At 37.1% G+C, this 20342-nt stretch overlaps 1 protein-coding gene across 1 annotated transcript in view; it reads right to left on the bottom strand.

Annotated features, from left to right (window-relative positions):
• Window positions 1-1727: 1727 nt before the first annotated feature.
• The window catches only part of VWA3B (von Willebrand factor A domain containing 3B), a 72018-nt gene continuing 53403 nt past the window's right edge, over window positions 1728-20342 (bottom strand). The window contains exons 24-29 of the mRNA XM_068681159.1: window positions 14956-15076; window positions 13594-13718; window positions 12594-12731; window positions 11972-12069; window positions 7320-7561; window positions 1728-2706 (exon numbers count right to left, since the gene is read on the bottom strand). Of these exons, the coding sequence (XP_068537260.1) occupies window positions 2471-2706; window positions 7320-7561; window positions 11972-12069; window positions 12594-12731; window positions 13594-13718; window positions 14956-15076 (960 nt within the window). The 3' untranslated portion in view covers window positions 1728-2470. The remainder of the gene's footprint in view (window positions 2707-7319; window positions 7562-11971; window positions 12070-12593; window positions 12732-13593; window positions 13719-14955; window positions 15077-20342) is intronic.

Genomic DNA, 20342 nt, shown 5'->3' with positions numbered 1-20342 from the left:
CGTGTCATTGGGGCTGCACATGTTCAACCTCAAATACAGTAATCACAAGAGGTGTAGGTGAAATGAGCCCATGTCCAAAGCAGTCAATGCTGAGTTAGTCAGATTGAGGCACGTCTTCTGCTAAAAATATGAGTTGTTAAATTCCAAAGTCCATGTGATTAAAAGCAGTTTTGGTGGAAAAGTCAATTTTCTGTTCAACACTTTGAGACATCTTTTCTGCTGAAATTTATGTGACTTTTCCTTTCATTGGTAATGACATGTTTAAATCCCAAACAGAAATATTTCTTCACAGCTATCCTGTACTAATTTCATGGATGCTGTCATGCAGTGATCTCACCTCCAACTTTTCCTCTAGGTAGGCCAGATGTCCAGTGACTCCCTGTGACTCCATGTATATGCCAGGTCCATTCTCCAAGAGAAAAATCCAGAACATATGTAAGGAGTTTGACCCACAGAAAAGAAAGAAACATGAACTATCCAAACTGCAACTTCCCAAATAGATCATTTCAGAATTGCAGGTGGGTTTTTTGTTTGTTTGTTTGTTTTTTCCCCAGGTCTGAGTCTTCCCTGAATCAGGCTAGGCAGAAATGTCAACATTCTCTCTCCCATATCCCATTAAAACATTTTCGCTGCAAGGTCATTCTGGTTACACAAGCTCTGAAATTCCCCATTACTAAATAAAAATATCTGTATGCCTCACCTGCTTTTTTTTTTTTTTTTTCTACACACTGAGACAGAAACAGGTATCAAAATTTTCCCAAAACTGAGACTTGATGTCTTAAATATAGCCTCAAAGACTCTAGCTTTATTGACTGTAGAACTGTAAATCCTGCATATACTCTCTCCTAAATGATGGTATCAGGCTAGTCTCATTTCATAATAACGAGTGTTAATAATGTGAAGCATAGACAGCATGGGGCTTGAGATTTTCAGATTTAAGATGCATCTTCGCCCATAGAAGCACAGCCAGTAGTTGAACCCAGGAGAAATAGAGTACTAAACAGGGTACTTTTAATTCCCCTGCAGCTTGAGACACCCATTCATAATGTGGCACCTTGTCCTTCAAGTGGCTCCTTGACATCTGGCAATACGCACCACAAGCAGCTCCAGATGCTCCCTCCACACTGTCCCTAAGGGAGTCTCTACCAGCATTGCCATAAACCAAATGTGACTTTCTGCATGTCTAACATCAAAACAAGGTTTCATGAGCTTCATTGTAGTGGGAATTTACCTCACCACAGCAAGGTATTAGCAATACAGAAAGACTTTTGGTGGGAGCTGAGCATTTGACAGTGTTGCTGGTTTTGTCCTATTCATTGTCCTGTCTCTTTTAGATTTCAGGGCCAAAAAATCAAGGTTCTCACCATGCACCATGCTGCATTAAGTGAAATAGTGCTCTGCAGAAGTGTGCTGCACAAAATACAGATCCCTCATTCACAGAAGGTGCTTCCTCATCATTACTCTAACTATGCAAACACACAGAAATACCGTAACAGAAGTACAGGGTAAAATGTTCACATTCTTGCCAACACAGAATAATCTTTCTAGAACAGAGTAAATGTCCTCTGTGTTTCTGTCCCACTCATTTTGTCAGAAGTGGAAATTATTTAGCACCAGCTGTGGCAGGGCCCTAGAGCCCCTGGGTACGGCTAGCACAACACCCCTGTCACTGCGGTAGTGGTGATACTCTCCAGGTATCCAAAAGAGCCAGGAGGTGTTGGCAGCAATTTGACTTGTGAAATTGTCTCTATTACTCTCTATTTAATCATGCAGCAGTCTAATATTTGCTAATTCATTCAGAAAGATATGTGAAATGCAACATTAATCTAAGAATATTCTTCAGCTGAGAAAGCCATCTAAAAAGAAAAGAATCAAATTGTAGAGCAGGTAATTAAGGAAAATAAAAGTCCTAAGATATTACTGCTTCATCAAAACAGAAGAATATCCTAGCAGTCAAACTCAGTTTTAAATGTGCCATGTACATGGAACAAAGCAAAACAAAACAAAATGGTCTGTGATTAAACTGGCTACCATAAAAGCTGGAATTCACTGAATATAGACAGACCACTGGGTACAATATATACACCAATATAGACAGGTGTATATGTATAATACAATGTACACCTGTATATGTTGTAACTGTAAAAGGTAACTGTAAAAAGCTGTGCTTCTTCTCCTCCACCAAGACAGGGACACCCTCTCGGTAAGCTCTGCACCCCAAACACACATCCCCCCCTGCCTTGTACCGCTTCAAATGTCAGGTCTGGCAAAGTGAATACCAGGTTACATTTGTTAGACAGACAATCATCTAATTTTGATACTGTCCAGCAGCACAGCTGCACCTCTGATACTGTTTCTTTTTCATACCTCCAAAGTAAGCCTGCAAAATCATGAATATTTTAGCATTCACTAGTCAGTTTATTTCTGATTCACGAAATTACATTTCACAGTTGTAGGTGCTATTGTATCATTATTGTAGCCTCCTTTGCTCTGCGCAGTGGTGCTGAGGCTGTCCCTCCAATCCTTGTTGCTCTGGGTCGGCAGCAGTAATTCTGATGGTGCTGCTTTTACCAGGCTCTGGAGACTTTTCTCCAGCAGGAGAGTGCAAGCAGCAGGGATGCTCTGGTGAACTGGGAGGTGAAGCACTTGGCGACAGCAGAGCTTGACACTTTGATGAACACCAGGATGACGAAACAGAGGAAGAAGCTAAGGGAGAGGAGGTACTCTTTAGTGAGAGAGAATAGCAACCTTCCATGAGCGCAGATATAACAGTTCCTCACCTCCACACACACACTGACATTTATCATGGAACAAGTGACTTCATGACCATGGTCATAGAGCAGTAGTTTTTTGTAACTAGGCTGCTTTTTTTTTTTTTTTTTTTTTTTTTCATCCTCCCAAGTTCAAACCAGTCTGCTTTTTAAGTATTATTCTCTAAGCCTGTACCTCTGGTCTCTTTCTCAGGAATCATCTCCGAGCCACTGCTCAGGGACAGGACACTGGGCTCCATGAACCCAATACGACCATGATCAGTTTCTCTGGTTTGTTATTCATAATATTGTGTGGCTGAAAAGTCACTTGTTACAATCATACTGAATGTGACCACTGACCATGAAGCACTCTTATGGCACAAAAACTATAATCATAATGAAAGAATGGCAGGAGACCAGAAGCAGAAGGAAAAATGAAAGAGAGAAAAAAAAAAAAAAAAAACAACAAACAGGGAAAATAAATAAATGTAAATAAATAAACCAAGCTGTATACTCTATTTTGCTTCACATAGTTCTTTATGGTCTGTTTGGGTCTGGGGGCGGGCATTATTTGGTTTTAAATGATCATATAAGAAACATCTATATAGTGGAAAACAAAACTGTAGGAGGTGGCTGAAGAACAAAGACGTGGTATAGAGGGTGGGAAGAAACAACACAGACAGATTACATGGGGAGTATGAGGTGTGAGTATGGTTAGTTTTAGAAATGTCAATCACCCCTGGAAACCACTGAAAAATCTAAAGCTGAAGGCTTAAAAATCAGAAGTGTGCCTTTGAAAATTATACATGCACAACATCAGCATTTAGATACATGAAAGGCATGTTTTGGTTCTCCTTGGGCAACTTGACGTTCACCTGTGTAAGGTTCAGGAAATTTCTGGATTATATCCTAAAAGCTGAAGGTGTCTGCCTGTACTCTGCAGTAGAAAAACATTGGACTAAAATACTGAAAGCTACTGCAGCCATACTGCTACCTTGAATAAAACGAAAGATGTGCTGTTAAATGAGTATTCTCCATCACATGCGATTTACAAATCATTTATTTTCCTTACCCAATGCACATTCCCCCTATGTACCTTATGAGGATGTTAAAATAAGCCATTCTGGTCTTGCTGGAAAAAATTGCTTTTTCTCTTCTCCCTCTACTACCCCAACACGTGCCTACACTGGTGGAACTACACCTTCTTCCCTTGCACATCTGTTTCCATTATGTTTCTTTCTTTATGGCAGCACAGATGACTCCCACTTTAACACACTTCCCTCTTTAGATGAACGGACAACCCTGACAAGGAGAGAGTCATTTGGGACAAGCTGTAACGTGCTATCAATAGAAAAACAAGAGCTAAATCTGGAGGCTGTTGGGAAGCCCTTGACAACACACAGCTGCTCCAAGTAACAGATGCAAGCATAGCTGAATTGACATCAACTGCTTATTAAACAAGCCATGACCAACAGATGGGAACACTGCCTTATAATGACAGCCTTCTCCAAATGTTGAATGAACTATCTGGAAAATGAGACTGGGAAACAAGTGGGTGCTAAAAATGTGAAATCCCGCTGTGGGAAATCCAGCCAATCCCCCAGACTGCCAGGTGCCACAGCTGTTAAACACATGAACCCAATTCAACTGAACTACGATTTGCTGCAGAAAAGGATAGAAAATTATCATTTTCAAAGGTCTCCCACCTACCCCTTATTGGCAGTTATCGTAATCATCAGCGTATCTGCTTCAAGTCACACCTCAATATAAATTAAAAAGAAAGTTTGGGCTCTGTTAGCTATGATTTGCTGCAACATCAGGCACTGCAGTCTACTACTGTGTATACCACCTGTACTCCACTCAGAACTGTTTTCTGATCTTATTTTTTTATATTTTAACTAGATAACCACTTTGGAAGAATCAACCTGGAAACATATGAAAAGAACATTTATTTTAGGCATTAAAGAACAGAGAGGAGACTAGAAAGGCAAAGAAAATAATTTTTCAATGGAAACAAATGCATTTTCTTAAAGTGTCTATAAAAACAATCATTACAATAACCAATGAGAAAATAAAGATTTGTGATCTTGTTCAATCACATAGCTTTATTAGACCTACTAAGACAAAGATTCCTTGGCTCACTAAAAATTAGCGATTTAAATTAATTTTCCAGGACTTCATTGACTCTCTTATAAACTTGCAGAAGTAGCTAACAAAATAGGAGCAGCAGGCATGCATATAAAAATAATAATGCATTAAATATAACAGTTCTGGAATAAATAAGACTAAAATACACATCCACGCTTCAATGAAGCCAATATACACTAAATAACTAATACAACTACTTAAGCTTCATTCATTTCTGTTAATGTTGTTTCCCTGAGTGGGAACAATACTGTGTGCAGTTCTGGGCACCACAGTATAAAAAGGACATGAAACTGTTGGAGAGTGTCCAGAGGAGGGCTACGAAGATGGTGAAAGGCCTGGAGGGGAAGACGTACGAGGAACGGCTGAGGGCACTGGGCCTGTTCAGCCTGGAGAAGAGGAGGCTGAGGGGAGACCTCATCGCAGTCTACAACTTCCTCGTAAGGGGGTGTCGAGAGGCAGGAGACCTTTTCTCCATTAACACCAGCGACAGGACCCGCGGGAACGGGGTTAAGCTGAGGCAGGGGAAATTTAGGCTTGACATCAGGAGGGGGTTCTTCACAGAGAGGGTGGTTGCACACTGGAACAGGCTCCCCAGGGAAGTGGTCACTGCACCGAGCCTGACTGTATTTAAGAAGAGATTGGACTGTGCACTTAGTCACATGGTCTGAACTTTTGGGTAGACCTGTGCGGTGTCAAGAGTTGGACTTGATGATCCTTAAGGGTCCCTTCGAACTCAGGATATTCTATGATTCTATGATTCTATGAATAGAAGAGGGATGTTGATTCCTCCTAACAATGAGAAATATTTTAGCACAGCACGAACCAAAGCACAAACACTCCAAAATACTCCATTAATCACTCAGTACCCACATCTCTGTGGAAATATAAGGCTTTGTGGAAATAAAAGGCTTCATCAACCACCTATACGAGAACAGTGTTGCTGAATTCACATTATCTTTTTGAGCAGAAAAATCCATCTCTATATTGGGCAATTCTCATTAAAGTTCAGGAGAACTTAATTCCTCATGGAACAGTAAAGAAATGTACACATACAGTCAGCAGAACCATTTGTAGAAAGTAGGAAGACATGCTGATTAACTCACGGAGGCGTTACAAAACACAGTCCCAAGATAATTAAAACACACACATAGTTAAAAGAAATGTTTGTTATCAGGGATTCAATTGCACATTTGGTGTAGTTTACAAAGTTATGTATACAAAATGCTATGAAATCACTAGCATAGTTTGAAAATGGAACAAATATCTATACCCAAAGAGGATAAATACACAATCACATATGGAGATTATATAAGGAGGTACCTGATGAAACCCTGTGATGATGACCATATAGTCTTACTTAATGTCTTTACCAGCTCTTTGACTTTCCTTTTTCTAATAAGACACAGAAGGATAAGCAAATAGAAATAAATTCAAGCAAAGAAAGCCAACAATGTCCTTGGTGCCATCAGAAGAGGACAGGGAACCCTCTTCAGCATGTTCAGCCTGCACACCACCTTGAAGCCTTGACAGAATCTTGACAGCACACCATGAGACTACTTGTTAAGGCTGGGAAGGATTAAAGTGATAGATAGACACTGTTTTTGTTTCATCTTTCCTTCAACCCACATGGAATCAATAACAGCATTTTGCTGATAACATCAGCATTATTTCACATTTACTCAGCATCTTCATCTCAAGATGTCCAAGAGGGAAGAGTCTGAGATAACTGAGCATTTCTAGTAAAGCAGACCTCTCTGTGGAAGCTGTGGATTCTCACACAGCATCAGGGCAAGCTCAACACCTCTATTCTCATATAACTCCTAAAACGCAGTGGTACTCAGTATATACAATTTGAAGACAATTATTAAAAGATGACTGTGAACATAGAAGAAAAGTCCAGAGGACCTAAATCAAGTACATTGACAACATGATAATAGAGTAACTCTATAATCCACAACTTCTGTGAGTAAATAATTAATGGGGATTAATTAATGAGCTCAGACACTAAAAGCAATTTAATTTCTAAATTACGTGCTAATTTAATGTCAGCAGTGTAACTTTAATCTAACAAATAACAAAAGGATCTCAATTTACACTCTGCTTGCTAGCAGGTACTAAGGTTGATATTACTGCATCTTCACTGATCCTACAAATGTTATGGAAATTAAGGCAGCATATGCAAAATCATGCTTTATTCTGTTCTTCCTTTTTCTGTGAAATATGCAGAGAATGATCAGCATTAAGAAGGGTTTCTAAAGGAGGTGGAAGAACCCCATCACATAGGATACACTAAAACAGGCTGGTCCAACACCCAAGAAAGATAATGCAGAACCCTTGTTCCTTTTGTGGGGATAAACTAAAGGCCTACGAGATTTGTTTAGCCACCAATATTCATGATTTTTTTCCAGAGTTTTTAGTTACCTTTAAATTCTTCTTCATTGCTAGGCAGTAAATTTCTTTCTCTTTGTTTTACTTCCCTCCTGGAGACAATCAAAAGATCATCTGAGTCCAACATCCTCCTCCTGGCATGTCTTTTGTCCTCTGCTCTCCTCTTCTTTTTCTGTTTTCCTCTATCTTCCTTCACAATACTTTTGCTTGCTTCGTCTCCTCCTTCATCTTCCAAAGATGAGTGTGGATATGGCTTTGGGGTCTCTTTATCTGGGCTAGAACGTTAAAGAAGGAAATGCACTAAGCTCACCCATCATATACTAATTTAACACCTTTTTCACATGGTATAGATTTTGTCCTCTCCCACATTTCACAGTGCTGACAAGAGAAGGATTTATACTCTTAAGCACTTGACAGGGCTGTAAGCATCTTACAGTTCCATTTCCCTTTTAGCTATAAAATAAGGAAAGAATAACCCAAAACATACATGTAGCATGCACAGTTTGTGTTTTATTTCTGAGGATACTATATACCTTGCTAACTTATTGCATACAATTATTTATCTTTAAAAATTCTGAACAGTGTTCCTGTTAACCTTAATTCTAATACAGTTCAGCAAGAATTCATACCCTTCATGTCCTTCATAGACTCCATTCCCACCCCACTCTCGAGCTTTCTGAAGTTTCCAGAATAGTTATGATGCAAAATACAGTTACAGATGTCTCCTTGACTGCACTGAAACCCAGGTTATCAAAAACTAAGTAAAACTGAAACAAGTATTTAGGCACCCAGCTTTACTGACATCATACAAGAAAGGGTCCTAAATACCTTTCTGTCTGGTCCCTAGTGCTGTCTAACTTGTGACTCTACACAGGATTTAGGCAATAACTGTCTTTTATGATGAGGGCCCAGAGCACATAGTATTTCATTTTGTGTATGGAATTTGATAGTTATGTTTGCAGAGTTCTTCTGCCATAATTATTTTTTTCTACTGTAACAGTATCTCATTAAAACGAGATCTATATTAGTATCTCTAAAGATTAACAAATAAAGCATGACCCACACCACAAATACACACCACATAAACAACCATCAAAAAGATAATCCCCCAAAAAACAGAGCTGAAGATTTAGACCAGCTATTGGAATCCAATTCTCATGTGCACTCCCTGTCAACAGGGTAGCCTGGGCTATCCACTTTGCTTTTTGTTTTTTTTTTTTTTTCCTTACTTCTACAGGAAGGACTTAGCACAAAAGAATGATCCTGCTTTGAGCTTCCAACATCAGTTTTGCCAGAAATAATAGAAATAATAAATAATACTTTTCAGCTGGAAGTTCATTTCCATGGTCCCTGAAAACTGGGGGCTCTAATGGAAATGCCAGCTCAATCTGGGCTGGATCACTGCCATAGCATTGCTAACATTAGTAACTAGATAATGTACAACTAATGAAATGGTTGTCTAATGGCTTTGAATGTAAACCTCCTCAAAAAGGAAAACAATCATTCAACGCAGCATGCTGGTTACAGAAAGAAGCAAATACAAAGTAAAATCATAGCCAGTGCTGTCTTTTTATCATGCAGCCACTGAGTTAATGTAGTCAATGCCCAGAAGAGAACATTATCTATGTCTATATGATACTACAGTAACATATGAAGCAAAAGAAGAATGGGATTTCACTTCACAAATAAGTGACTACAGAGAACTCAAAACCTAGCTGAAAATGTTACAAGCAGAAGGAGAATATTCTGAATTAGTAAGCACATAGTCGGGAACTGTCTATCCGTAGCTCACAAAGCAATTTACAGTAGAGCAAGCAATTTACAGTAGAGCATTACAGCTCCAAGCTGGGAAATTTTCAGCTCTTCATGGGAAATTTGAAAGGCTCTTACCTATAACACTTCTAGAGTACTGGGCTTCTATTGTTAACTCTTGAAACTAAAAATTCAGCAGAAATAGAGATTATGTATAATGGGGAAAAAAATGAGAGAAATACATTCACAGCATGTGCAAGACAACCAGGGGATCAGGCACAGTCAGCACAGTTCTTCCCAGCACTCTTCCCCCAGCCTGTAGTGCCTTACGGGGTTGTTGTGCCTCAAGTGCAGGACGCAGCCCCATCGGTCCAGCCTATCCAGAGCCCTCTGCAGAGCCCTCCTACCCTTGAGCAGATCAGCACTCCCACCCAACTTCATGTCATAAATATATTTGGTGTTTATGCAACCAAATAAGTGTTTACAAGCTGGAAACACAATATATAAATTCACAACTACTATGAATTGAATCTGCAGCTTTACATACTATTTTACTGAGACATATGCCAAGTTTGGTACCACTTCAGTTGTACGTAACAATATCAGCTGTACGTAACAGTAGCAATCAGCTTACCAATATAGCCTGTTTGGAAAACGAATATTAAATTTCATGTTAAAGAAATTAATTGTTAAAAAAAAAATAGAAGCCATTCTTATTGCTGCATTTAGTAATATCTTACTGTATTCAGATATAGTATCTCATTTAGAATATAATACAACTCAATGGAAGGGAAAGACTCAATTATATTTCTCAGCTCAATTATATTTCTGCCTCTTTTCAACTGCTTGTATGTTTTACACAGGAAAACATTACATTTAGGTTTACATGATGGTAGCCAAGCCTCTTTTAACTCAAAAGTAAACCTAGATGTAATGAGGCGTTTTCAAACAGCAGTGGAATCATTACTAGAAATTGTGTGAGAACCACTGACAATGTTTGAATTAGTGTTGTTGGTTTTTTTTTCCTGTCATTTTCATGGAATCCACAGGTCAGCCCACTGCTGATACACTCACAGAATCACAGAATGGTTTGGATTGGAAGGGACTTTACAGATCAATCCCTCTGCCACAAGCAGGGACACCTCCCACCAGACCAGGCTGCCCAAAGCCCCATCCAGCCTGGCCTTGAACACCTCCAGGGATGGGGCATCCACAGCTTCTCTGGGCAACCTGTGCCAGGTCCCCACCACCTTCTGAATGAAGAATTTATTCTGAATAACTCCTCTAAACTTACTCTTTTCTGGTTTAAAGCCACTACATGTTGTCCTATCACTACATGCCCTGACAAAGAGTCCCTCCCCAGCTTTCCTGTAGGCCCCCCTTTAGGTACTGGAAGTCTGCCATAAGGTCTCCCCAGAGCCTTCTCGTCTCCAGCCTGAACAACCCCAACTCCCTCTGCCTCTCTTTGTAGAAGAGGTTCTCCAGCCCTCTGATCATCCTCGTGGCCCTCCTCTGGACTCCCTCTAATACTTCCATGTCCTTCTTATGCTGGAGTGACAGTACTGAATGAGTACTGAATGCAGTACTCCAGGTGGGATATCATGAGGGTGAAGTAAGAAAGAGACAATCACCTCCCTGGACCTGCTGGCTACACTTCTTTTGACACAGCCCAGAATGCAGTTGGCTTTCTGGGCTGTAAATGCACATTGCTGGCCCATGTTGAGTTTTCATCCACCAGTACCCCCAGGTCCTTCTCCTCAGAGCTGCTCTCAAACCATTCTCCACCCAGCCTGTATTTTTGCTTAGTATTGTCCTGGCTCAGGTGCAGGACCTTGCACTTGGCCACTCACCATTTATATATTTAACATTGGCCATCATATGAGAACATTTCAGTAAAGATGAAGAACTTTTAAAATTGCCTTTAAAGGTGGGATTTGTCCTGTTCATGCAAGCTCTATAGAAGAAATCTCCATTGATGAGGTTCCTTGGCAGCAATGCCAACAATGAGCTGATATACATGGACTCAGTGTGGAGCCTCTATGGGATATCAAGGCTGGTGGAAAATTCAAAACAAAAGTCTATGTTTTCCTCATACAAACTGTAACTCCTGCACAAATTCATGGAAGAAAATTCTGTTAAGGTCTGTTTAATCCAGAGACTCCAATTGTGCTTCAGAAAAATCTTTCAATCACAAATTGCAGGAAGGTGGGGTTTATATTCTGGGGAAATATCCACAGATGATTTTTCTGACCTTATACTACTTCATGAGATCTGTTGTTGCTGTCTGTCATACTGTTAATGCTGTGAAGTTTATCACAATCCCATGCTATTTCAAATGGATTAATCTAGAACTTTACAAAGGAAGAAAGAATAATCCACAATCACCCGGAACCACTGCACATTCACCACACACTTCAGAAAAATATTATCCCTGCTGTACATAAATTCTGCAGAACTTAAGTAGGGGCTCATATTCATCCTATGCCTCTTCCCATCTTTCCTCAGATTTAAGCCCAGTAGAAGATTCAATATCTTAGAGACAACTTGTGGTGTCGTGAATAGCTTTATATCATAGCATACATCTTAAAAGAAAGACTCAGTCTTTGACAAATCAAAACTTCATCTCACCTTTCAGCAATCCTCTAACAACTTCCTGGTGCTAAGCTTCAAGCCATCACATACCCTCATTGTTTCCAAAGTGAAAACAGGACAGCAAAGCACCAGATAATAAAATGGTGGAACAGATAGTTAATGCTCTTCTCCTGAACATGCATGTGGGTCAAATCACTTGGTTACGTTTAGAGCAAACCAGTTCATGACAACAGTAATTTGAGTATTATATATGGAAACCTGACAGCATAGTTGAACCAAAAGTGCAATATTCAAGATTCATGTAAAATAACTATTTTATTTTTAGGTTCAAGCATACTCACATTGTATAATCCACCTTCTGCACCATTCTTATGTACTGACAGGAAAAGGCATACTTCGTTTGGCTGATTTTAATAAGCCCACTCCTTACACAGTGTTCCTGCAATACCATCAACATTCATCTAATTTACATCTAAAGCTCAGAAACAATGAAGAAATATATGTATAAAAAGCCAACTGCTTTAATGCAACTGTAATCAGCTTCTAAAGATGAAAATTTTAAGTACAAAATACATTGTCTTAATGTTGCACTATGAAAAATACCGTGAAATTATCATAATGGCTTACAAACAAACAAACCTAATGAAATAAACTGAAGATTGTACTGACTGTGATTAAAAACTCTGTATTTCTCATTTTAGCAGCATGGAGCTTGTGAAAGCCACCAAATTGATTATAGAGGAAAGAACAGTACATGGTTTAAGAATAAGCTATCCTACAGAATTTCACTTTTAATGTTTATTGCATGGGTTCTTCATTAAGCCCTGAAATCTCATTTACTTTGGTTAGCTGGAGACAGGGAATGGGACAGTGGGCTCATTAGCCTGGAAAATTGTACCTGCCTCATAAAAAACAGAATGCTGGTACTACCATTGCCATATTTTTTTCCTCTTGTAAACTTACTTTCCTGTTGTCAAACATCAGAACTGTGTAGAGTTTAGCACCCACATTCACGCTCTTTGGTGTTGCTATGACAATGGCAGGCACATAATAACAGTTTCCTGTCTGTGTCCCAGTTCTGGCAAAGACATAGTCTCCAACCTGCACACCAGGAAAGCTTTGGTTAACAATAACCATGTAGCTTGTGAGTTTTACAAGACCTAAAAGGCAAATACTAAGATATTCATACATGAATCATCATTCTAATATGTTCCCATGTTTAATATGGATTTTTAAAAGGAAAGGAGAGGAATTTGGTCCTCGCATGTGCTATTCAATTTCCATTGAATCAGGGGAGAATACAAAGCAAAAATAAATTACAAAGCCCTAATAAATGCACCAAGGCTCAACTAGCAATTTGAACAGAATGACAAAACTCTTCCAGTTTCCAGTTCTCTTTAACTCTTCCCCTTTAGCTCTGCTCAAATTTACACATTTTTAGTAAGCTTTTAAACTAACCTCAGGAATTTTAGAGGATTGCATATGTAACTGATTTATACAAAATCATTTTAAAAACGAATGTGGAAGTAGCAATTTTTTTTTTTAATCAAATTATATGTTTAGAACCTGCTATACACTGAATTGTGTATAAAGGACTCCCCCCCGATCTTAATCTGTGAACTAGAGAACAATACATTTTGCTTGTAAATATCTTCCATTTCTTCTTCAGGTGGCCAAATACTCATGTTCTACTAAGAAAATAATACAAACTTCTCATAAACAAAGGAATAAAATCACAATCAATATGACTGTAATTTTCAATATCACTCCAAACAAATAAAAAATAGTGTGTTGAAAATAACACTGAAATGGAGATATCACTCTCACTATAGACTTTTCTTTAAAAGAAATAATGCATTTAAAATATATATTTAAAAAATATATATGATTTATTCTGTATGTAACCAAAGGGACAAAATTCCAAACGCGTATTTGCTATCATAAAAAATATTAAATTTTTCACCTGTAGATATGTGTATGGCATAGCACCTCCCACTGGTATAACAAACTTCAGAGGTACAATCCAAGTCTCCCCATGGCTTAAGTCAACAAGAGTGCAGGTAGGACTGATACTCTTTGTCACAGTTCCTAAAAGAACAACATAGTAACATGCTAATGATTTTTCTTTTATCTCTTGTAAAAAAATAAAATAAAATAAAATAAAATAAAATAAAATAAAATAAAATAAAATAAAATAAAATAAAATAAAATAAAATAAAATAAAATAAAATAAAATAAAATAAAATAAAATAATAATTCTGTAGACTGCCACACAGCACTGAGGTTAAACATTCTATACTATACATTCCTCATTTTCATTTAGCCAGGACAAATTGTGCCAGGACAGAAGAGAAATTTGTATCTGAAAAAAAGTCTTACTAAGCATTCTAAATAACAGCATAAAACTAAAACAAAGAATAATTTTCTAGTACAGGCATGACATCTGTAAGACTATCAGGTGGCTGATTGTTCACAATAAATCTATTATCCCAGATAAAATATACAAATTTAAAATAAAAACACAAGTGAAGGTAACACAAAAATAATGGACTTCCTGACTACACGTGCACACACCCCCTCCATATGCAGTTGCTCTGCCTTAGATCCCTCCTTCTAAATGGAGAGGGCAGAGCAAGCTCAGAAATATGGCTATCCAAGATACAAAAGAACATGAAAACAGAAAAATTGTCCAAGGTACTTTCTTTTTCCCATAGCAGAGCCTGCTTATAAGTATGATTTATTCATTAAGAAAAAAACAGAACACATTTTTACCTAATAACCATTCTGGCTTAAAGCTCAACAGAAAGGCAAAAGCATTTAGTGAATTCTTTGAACACACCCAAAACCTCAACCTTTGACAAATGGTCAACAGAAAGAAGTGAGGGAGGCATCAAAGAGGAATAGGCTGATACCTTCAACCTGATCTAGTGGGAGGTGTCCCTGCTCATAGTGGAGGGTTGGAACTGGATGGTCTTTAAGGTCCCTTCCAACACAAACTAATCTGTGATTCTATAATACTCTCTGCTACTGTTAATTAAAATTTTCTTCCACACTCTTCTTATAGAAATGAAACTGTTTGAAGAACAGAAATGAAACCATTTGTAGAAATTAAATATTGTTTTCTAGTCATACAAAATATATGTCTTTCTATAAATGTATATACTTGCACATAAGATATATATTCATTTTTCATGAATATGCACGTGTAATATAATCAATACTAAACATGACTACAACAGAAGTAGCCAAACACAACCTAAAGTAATGTTTTATCAGTAATAGAAAACTATAAAAAAATATTTAAAATGTGGACAAAAATAGATACCTGGATAATAAAATCCTGTGATGTCTGATCTTGCAATCACCTTTTGGCTTTTGAGAGTCACAAATACTTTGTCCTTTTGTGTTTTTTTAGACTTTGTCTTCACAGTTTCTTCTTCAATTCTCTGTAATTTGACACAATGATATTTGTTTTTTTCACAACAACCAACCAGTCAGCCTGAACCTATCCTTCGGAACCAACTAACAATTTAGGCAATTTAATGTAATAAACTGTTGATGATTCACAGTAAATTGGATTATTTTAAATATTCAGAATAGTTAATAACAGAACAAGTTCATTACAGGAAGCTCTCATGGATAAGACTACCTAAGAGTTTTCACTATTAAATCCTGTTTAAGATGGTCATAATAATACCTGGACTTTTAAATATTCAGGCAAAAATTTATCTTGATGAATTATGGTTCTGGCTGCTGTTTTCCTAGGAAATAATTTAAAAATTGGACAATTCATATTCAAGAATGAGCTAAAGAAAAATCTACTGATTTTGCAGAACAAGTGAACACATCCATTTTGTCCAGATAGGTGGGTCTTCACAGTTATCTTATTTTCATAAAGGTTAGCACTGTATGGAATGACTGACTAAAAATACAAATACAGAATCGAAAATTTAAATTAAAAAAAGATAGTGTCTGGAAAATGTTTATTTGCAAACTATAAATTCAAAACTATTTTCTTCAAAAATTTTTAAACGTTTCAGCTTAGCAAAATATTAAATTACATTTTATGGAGCTGCTGCTGTCCATGATTCTGTCCTTTTAGTTAGTGTTCTTCTCTTGGGAGGGCAACCCCCCAGACTACAGAAGACCAAATCATACTGACAAATTGCTCCTTAATGAAGTTTGGGGGACCATGCACTGGATGGTGAGGATAGAAATACCAAGGGGCAGCTGTATGTACACTGGTTCAAGTCCTAGTTGAAGGCAGTGACTGCAATTAGCAGTAACTGAATAAAGCATGCAAAAAGCACAATGGATCTCATGCAGTTACTGAGGCATGGACTTGTGGAAATCAAATGATAAGAAAAATAGCTAGACTACCACAAATCACAAGTGGCTTTACGTAGAAATATACCATTTGGCTTTCCCAGATTTTGAGTACTTTACTTTACAGCTATGTTCTTTTACCCTAAAGCCTTTTATAGCTCATGTTCACATTTCACAGGGTATTACTGTTACTCGCGTTGAAAATAAGTCATATTCTCTGAATCATTTTCCTTTTTTTTCCTTCCCATTCAGGGCACCTCTCACTGCAAGTTTTGAGAGGATCAGGCTATTGTGTGTATATGTCAGAATGTGAAAGAATACTTCACATTTTGGTTTCCTGAAAAACCTGAGAGAAATTGTTATATAAAATCCTTTTATTTCTAACAAGTCTGTAATCCCAGTATTTTGAAAGTATATTTTATACATACAACCCTCTAGAATAACAATGTCACTTACATTTGCTACAATAGCACATTAATTCTTGAATGTCTATTATTTTCTCTATACTGCTTATGATAATGCTTCTAAATATAAATTATAAGCAAGTGTAACATGAAGTAAATCACTTTTTGCCTGTTAATTTCTAAGTACTTACTTATTAGCTCACCTCATAAACAATTTGCAAGCATCCATCTCTACTACAATTCCACTGAGTAACAAAAACATACAGTTTGAAATCTCAAACTTTTCCACATATCTACACACCATTTATCAACTGTATTTCTGAAAAATAACCATAGTCCATATGGTCCTAAAAAAACCCTGTATACTAGGTGAGTATGATCTGCTTCCTTGTCTGATGAGATTTTCTTCCTAAGAAAGGTATATTTGGTTTTGATATTTGGTTTGCCCTAACAAGCAATTATGATGCAAAAGATAGGAAATTGATTACTAAATTGCTCTCAGTTTCACTGTAACTATGATAAACTTTTTTTCCCAATCTCCCACATAAAAATTATACAGGATCCTAAAAAAAATAAATAAAAAATAAATAAAAAATAAATAAAAAATAAATAAAAAATAAATAAAAAATAAAATTAAAATAAAATAAAATAAAATAAAATAAAATAAAATAAAATAAAATAAAATAAAATAAAATAAAATAAAATAAAATAAAAATCCCCCAAATAAGCAAAGGAAAGCAGAACAAAAAGGCAAGGATATATTTTAAATGGGAGATACCTGTTGTGTTTTTTGGTGTTTTTGTTGTTGTTGTTGTTTTTCTAGTTTACTCTTTACCCCTATAGAATATAACCTATATCAACACCTCTGTTTTTTGAACTGAGTCTAAAATGAAGGTCTTTCACAGTGCTTAGCTGCCTGCTTAAAGTAAAACCTAACATAGTCTGGCTTGAGTGCAAAGAATTCCAAGTCCACAGACACAAAAAGGTATTTGGGTAAACCATTTACTTAATTCCTCAGGCTCCAGAGGGACAGCTGGTGCTGAATATTTATTCAAAACTAATTTGTAATGCTTGACTAATAACTTGGGCAATTTCCAGCAGTCCACATTAACCCAGCTACTAAAGGCTCTGCAAGCACCCCAGGGAGGGCTCCAAGCAGTGCAAAATTCAGGTGGTGCAGAAAGACCTTGTGAAGTGAAATCTGACTCTCCTACCTACCACACAGTCTTTAGGTAGTCGGTGCAATTGACCCAGGCACTCTCAGAGTGCCCATTTCTGGAATATCATTGTCCAGTATTGTTACAAAGGAGCCCCATCTGAACCTCAGGGATCCCACCCTGCTTAGCTCTGCTTCTGCTGAAGGCAATGCATGGGATCACAAGGTGAAGCTGACTTCACTTCCCACATCCGGTATCTTCTGTATTTTAAAATTCTCTTTCAAAGAGATTAGTTTTTGCACCTTCCTACTGTAATTGAGTATGGATAGGAGGAATATCAGCAGACTCTGGCTCTAACTTTGGCATTACACAAACCTGATACTTTAGAGCCAAACAGCCTCCTCTTCCCATGCTGCTGGTGGCAACATGCCCGTACTGCATAGACTACAATCCATTTTTATCAAAGATCCTACCTTTTTGTAGCTACACACTTCGTCCAACATATTACTCTATTGATGACTATGGAAAATTTGACCAAACATTTCTAGGTAATTATTAAAATTACTTTTAACTTTCTTGTTGCTATGTTTTTTGGGATGCTTGTTTTGCCTTGTCTCCCCAAAGAGGCACAAGAACAAAGGCAGGAGATGCCAAGCTGCTTAGGAAGCATATGAAATATAAAAGAGGTATCAACAGACAGTGATTAGTGATCCTTAAATGGTGTGGAAGAATGAGGAGTGTAAGAATTAGGACACCAGGAAATAGAAGAAATTGCCAAGGGAGATGCAGAATTTCCATTCTTACAAAGAATCATTTCTCAACTATAAATATTTCATTAGGAATAATTAAATCAATCAGATATGAAACGTTTTTCAGAAAGAATAGACTCAGTGAACCACTAGAGGTCCCTTTCCACCCAAATAAACAAGCTTTACAGATCACAGTATGCTTATTAACCACTTCAAATTCTTTTTATTACATGGTGACCATTCGGCAGGGTCACAAACAAGTATCAGTCTTGCACATTTCAGCTTATCCTAAGGGAAGCGCAGTACTTTTAAAAGCGTATTCTTAATTAGAGTGGATCCTTAGTAATGAATGCAGCTTTCTCTGTCTGCAGAATTGGATGGCCAATGGTGTGTAGAAAAAGAAATATTTAGTATGAGGAGAAATGTTCCTCATCACACCCAAAGGAAAGATTATGACACTTGGGGAAAGAACTATTTTAATGAAAAAGTGATAGCCATTAAGAGGATGCAAAAAACTTTCCTAGAATCTGTTGTGTCTGAAGAATAGTAATGCCAAGACCCCAGTAGACCTGAAGTGGTCTAATGAGAAGTGGATAGAGGACCCTGAACACATCCTTTTACTAGGTGAAAATAACACTGTAAACAACTTTTACAATTCAATGAGAAAAATCATAAAAATGATGGTTGATTGTTAGGCCTGGCAAGTTCGAAATACAAATATTTTAAGTCAAAACAGTTACTTCTTAGAACAAATAAAATTATAGATTCCTCATTTTTTAACATCTGTAAATGAAAACCCAGTGACAGCTTGAATAGGGAGATTTTTGTCAACACCTGCTTTAATCTGTACAGCAAAAAGAACTGAGTAAAATAAGATGCAGTCTACAATTAGCCCTCCAATTAGGTAATCTTTACTTCTTCACTGTTTTATATTTTGCTTGATAATAATTAAATGTGTTTATTCATTTCCCAAAGAATTTACTTCTTGCATCACTAGAGGTCTTCTGTCATCTCATGGCCCTGTGCAGACAGATGTTTACTTCACCCTCTTTCAACAGGGCACTGACATAGCCTACGTTTCTCAAACACAGGCAAACACAGATGCCTGAGGACAACTCCCAGAGGTCAGATAACCAGACCATTAATTCAGTTTCAGTTGTAGGCTTAAAGAGAAAGCTCCCATAGCAAGGACATCCAAAAAGGATTACTAATTCTTTTAAGAAGTTGTGAAGGTAATTAAGAACCCTTAAAAGCTAAAAAATAAGGGGGTTGAGTTTAGTTTAAAAAAAAAAAAAAAAAAAAAAAGCAGGCAATTTAGAAGTCTGCTTTGTCAAGTAGACTTCCAGGATAATTGGGATTTTTCTACTATCTTACGATGGTAATTTTCATTCAGTGTCATATCTGCTATTTCCTCACAGTAATGTAACGTATTTCAGCTGGCACTTTACTTTTTTATACCCATTCTGTAGATAGAAATCACACTTGGAAAAGCCTCCGGCAGCATTTTGAAAAGGCTCCAGAGTTTTTTGCTTATTTTTTTATTCTCTTTTTTCCGCCACATAAACAGAATTCTAATTACATCTGCATTTCTGCCTCTTACTCTTAAAGCTTTTCAGTTGCAGATTAGCAATTACTGAAGATGGTGCTGTGATTAGGCTCCTAAAGCAGGTTGACTCAGGATAAGTGATTGCACAATGTTAATCACATCGTGTCTGAAAGTACACATTGGTGTTTCAAGGCAACAGCAAAATTACAGAGTGAAAAAATGAAACATGAACAAGTTTCTGCTACTCTTATACTGGGATATTATCTGGCAGAGATAAATCAGTAATCAAAATAACTTTATTGGTGATGTAATATTTTCAGACTAATGTAAAATGAATTAAGATCATCTGTTTTTTGAGACATTAAAATGTTTTCAGATGCACATTCTTAGTGGAATAAATGACAGAAAACTGAATGCATTCCTTCCCATAATCATTTATTTTCATATATGGACTGTGTTATCATAACATATTATTGTCAATTTAATGCAAATATTTTTTATAACTTATGTCAAAACATGTAAAAGGCCAG

The sequence above is a fragment of the Anas acuta genome, chromosome 1, assembly GCF_963932015.1.
Source record: "Anas acuta chromosome 1, bAnaAcu1.1, whole genome shotgun sequence".
Taxonomy (NCBI): domain Eukaryota; kingdom Metazoa; phylum Chordata; class Aves; order Anseriformes; family Anatidae; genus Anas; species Anas acuta.
This window is presented reverse-complemented; position numbering and strand designations above follow the sequence as displayed.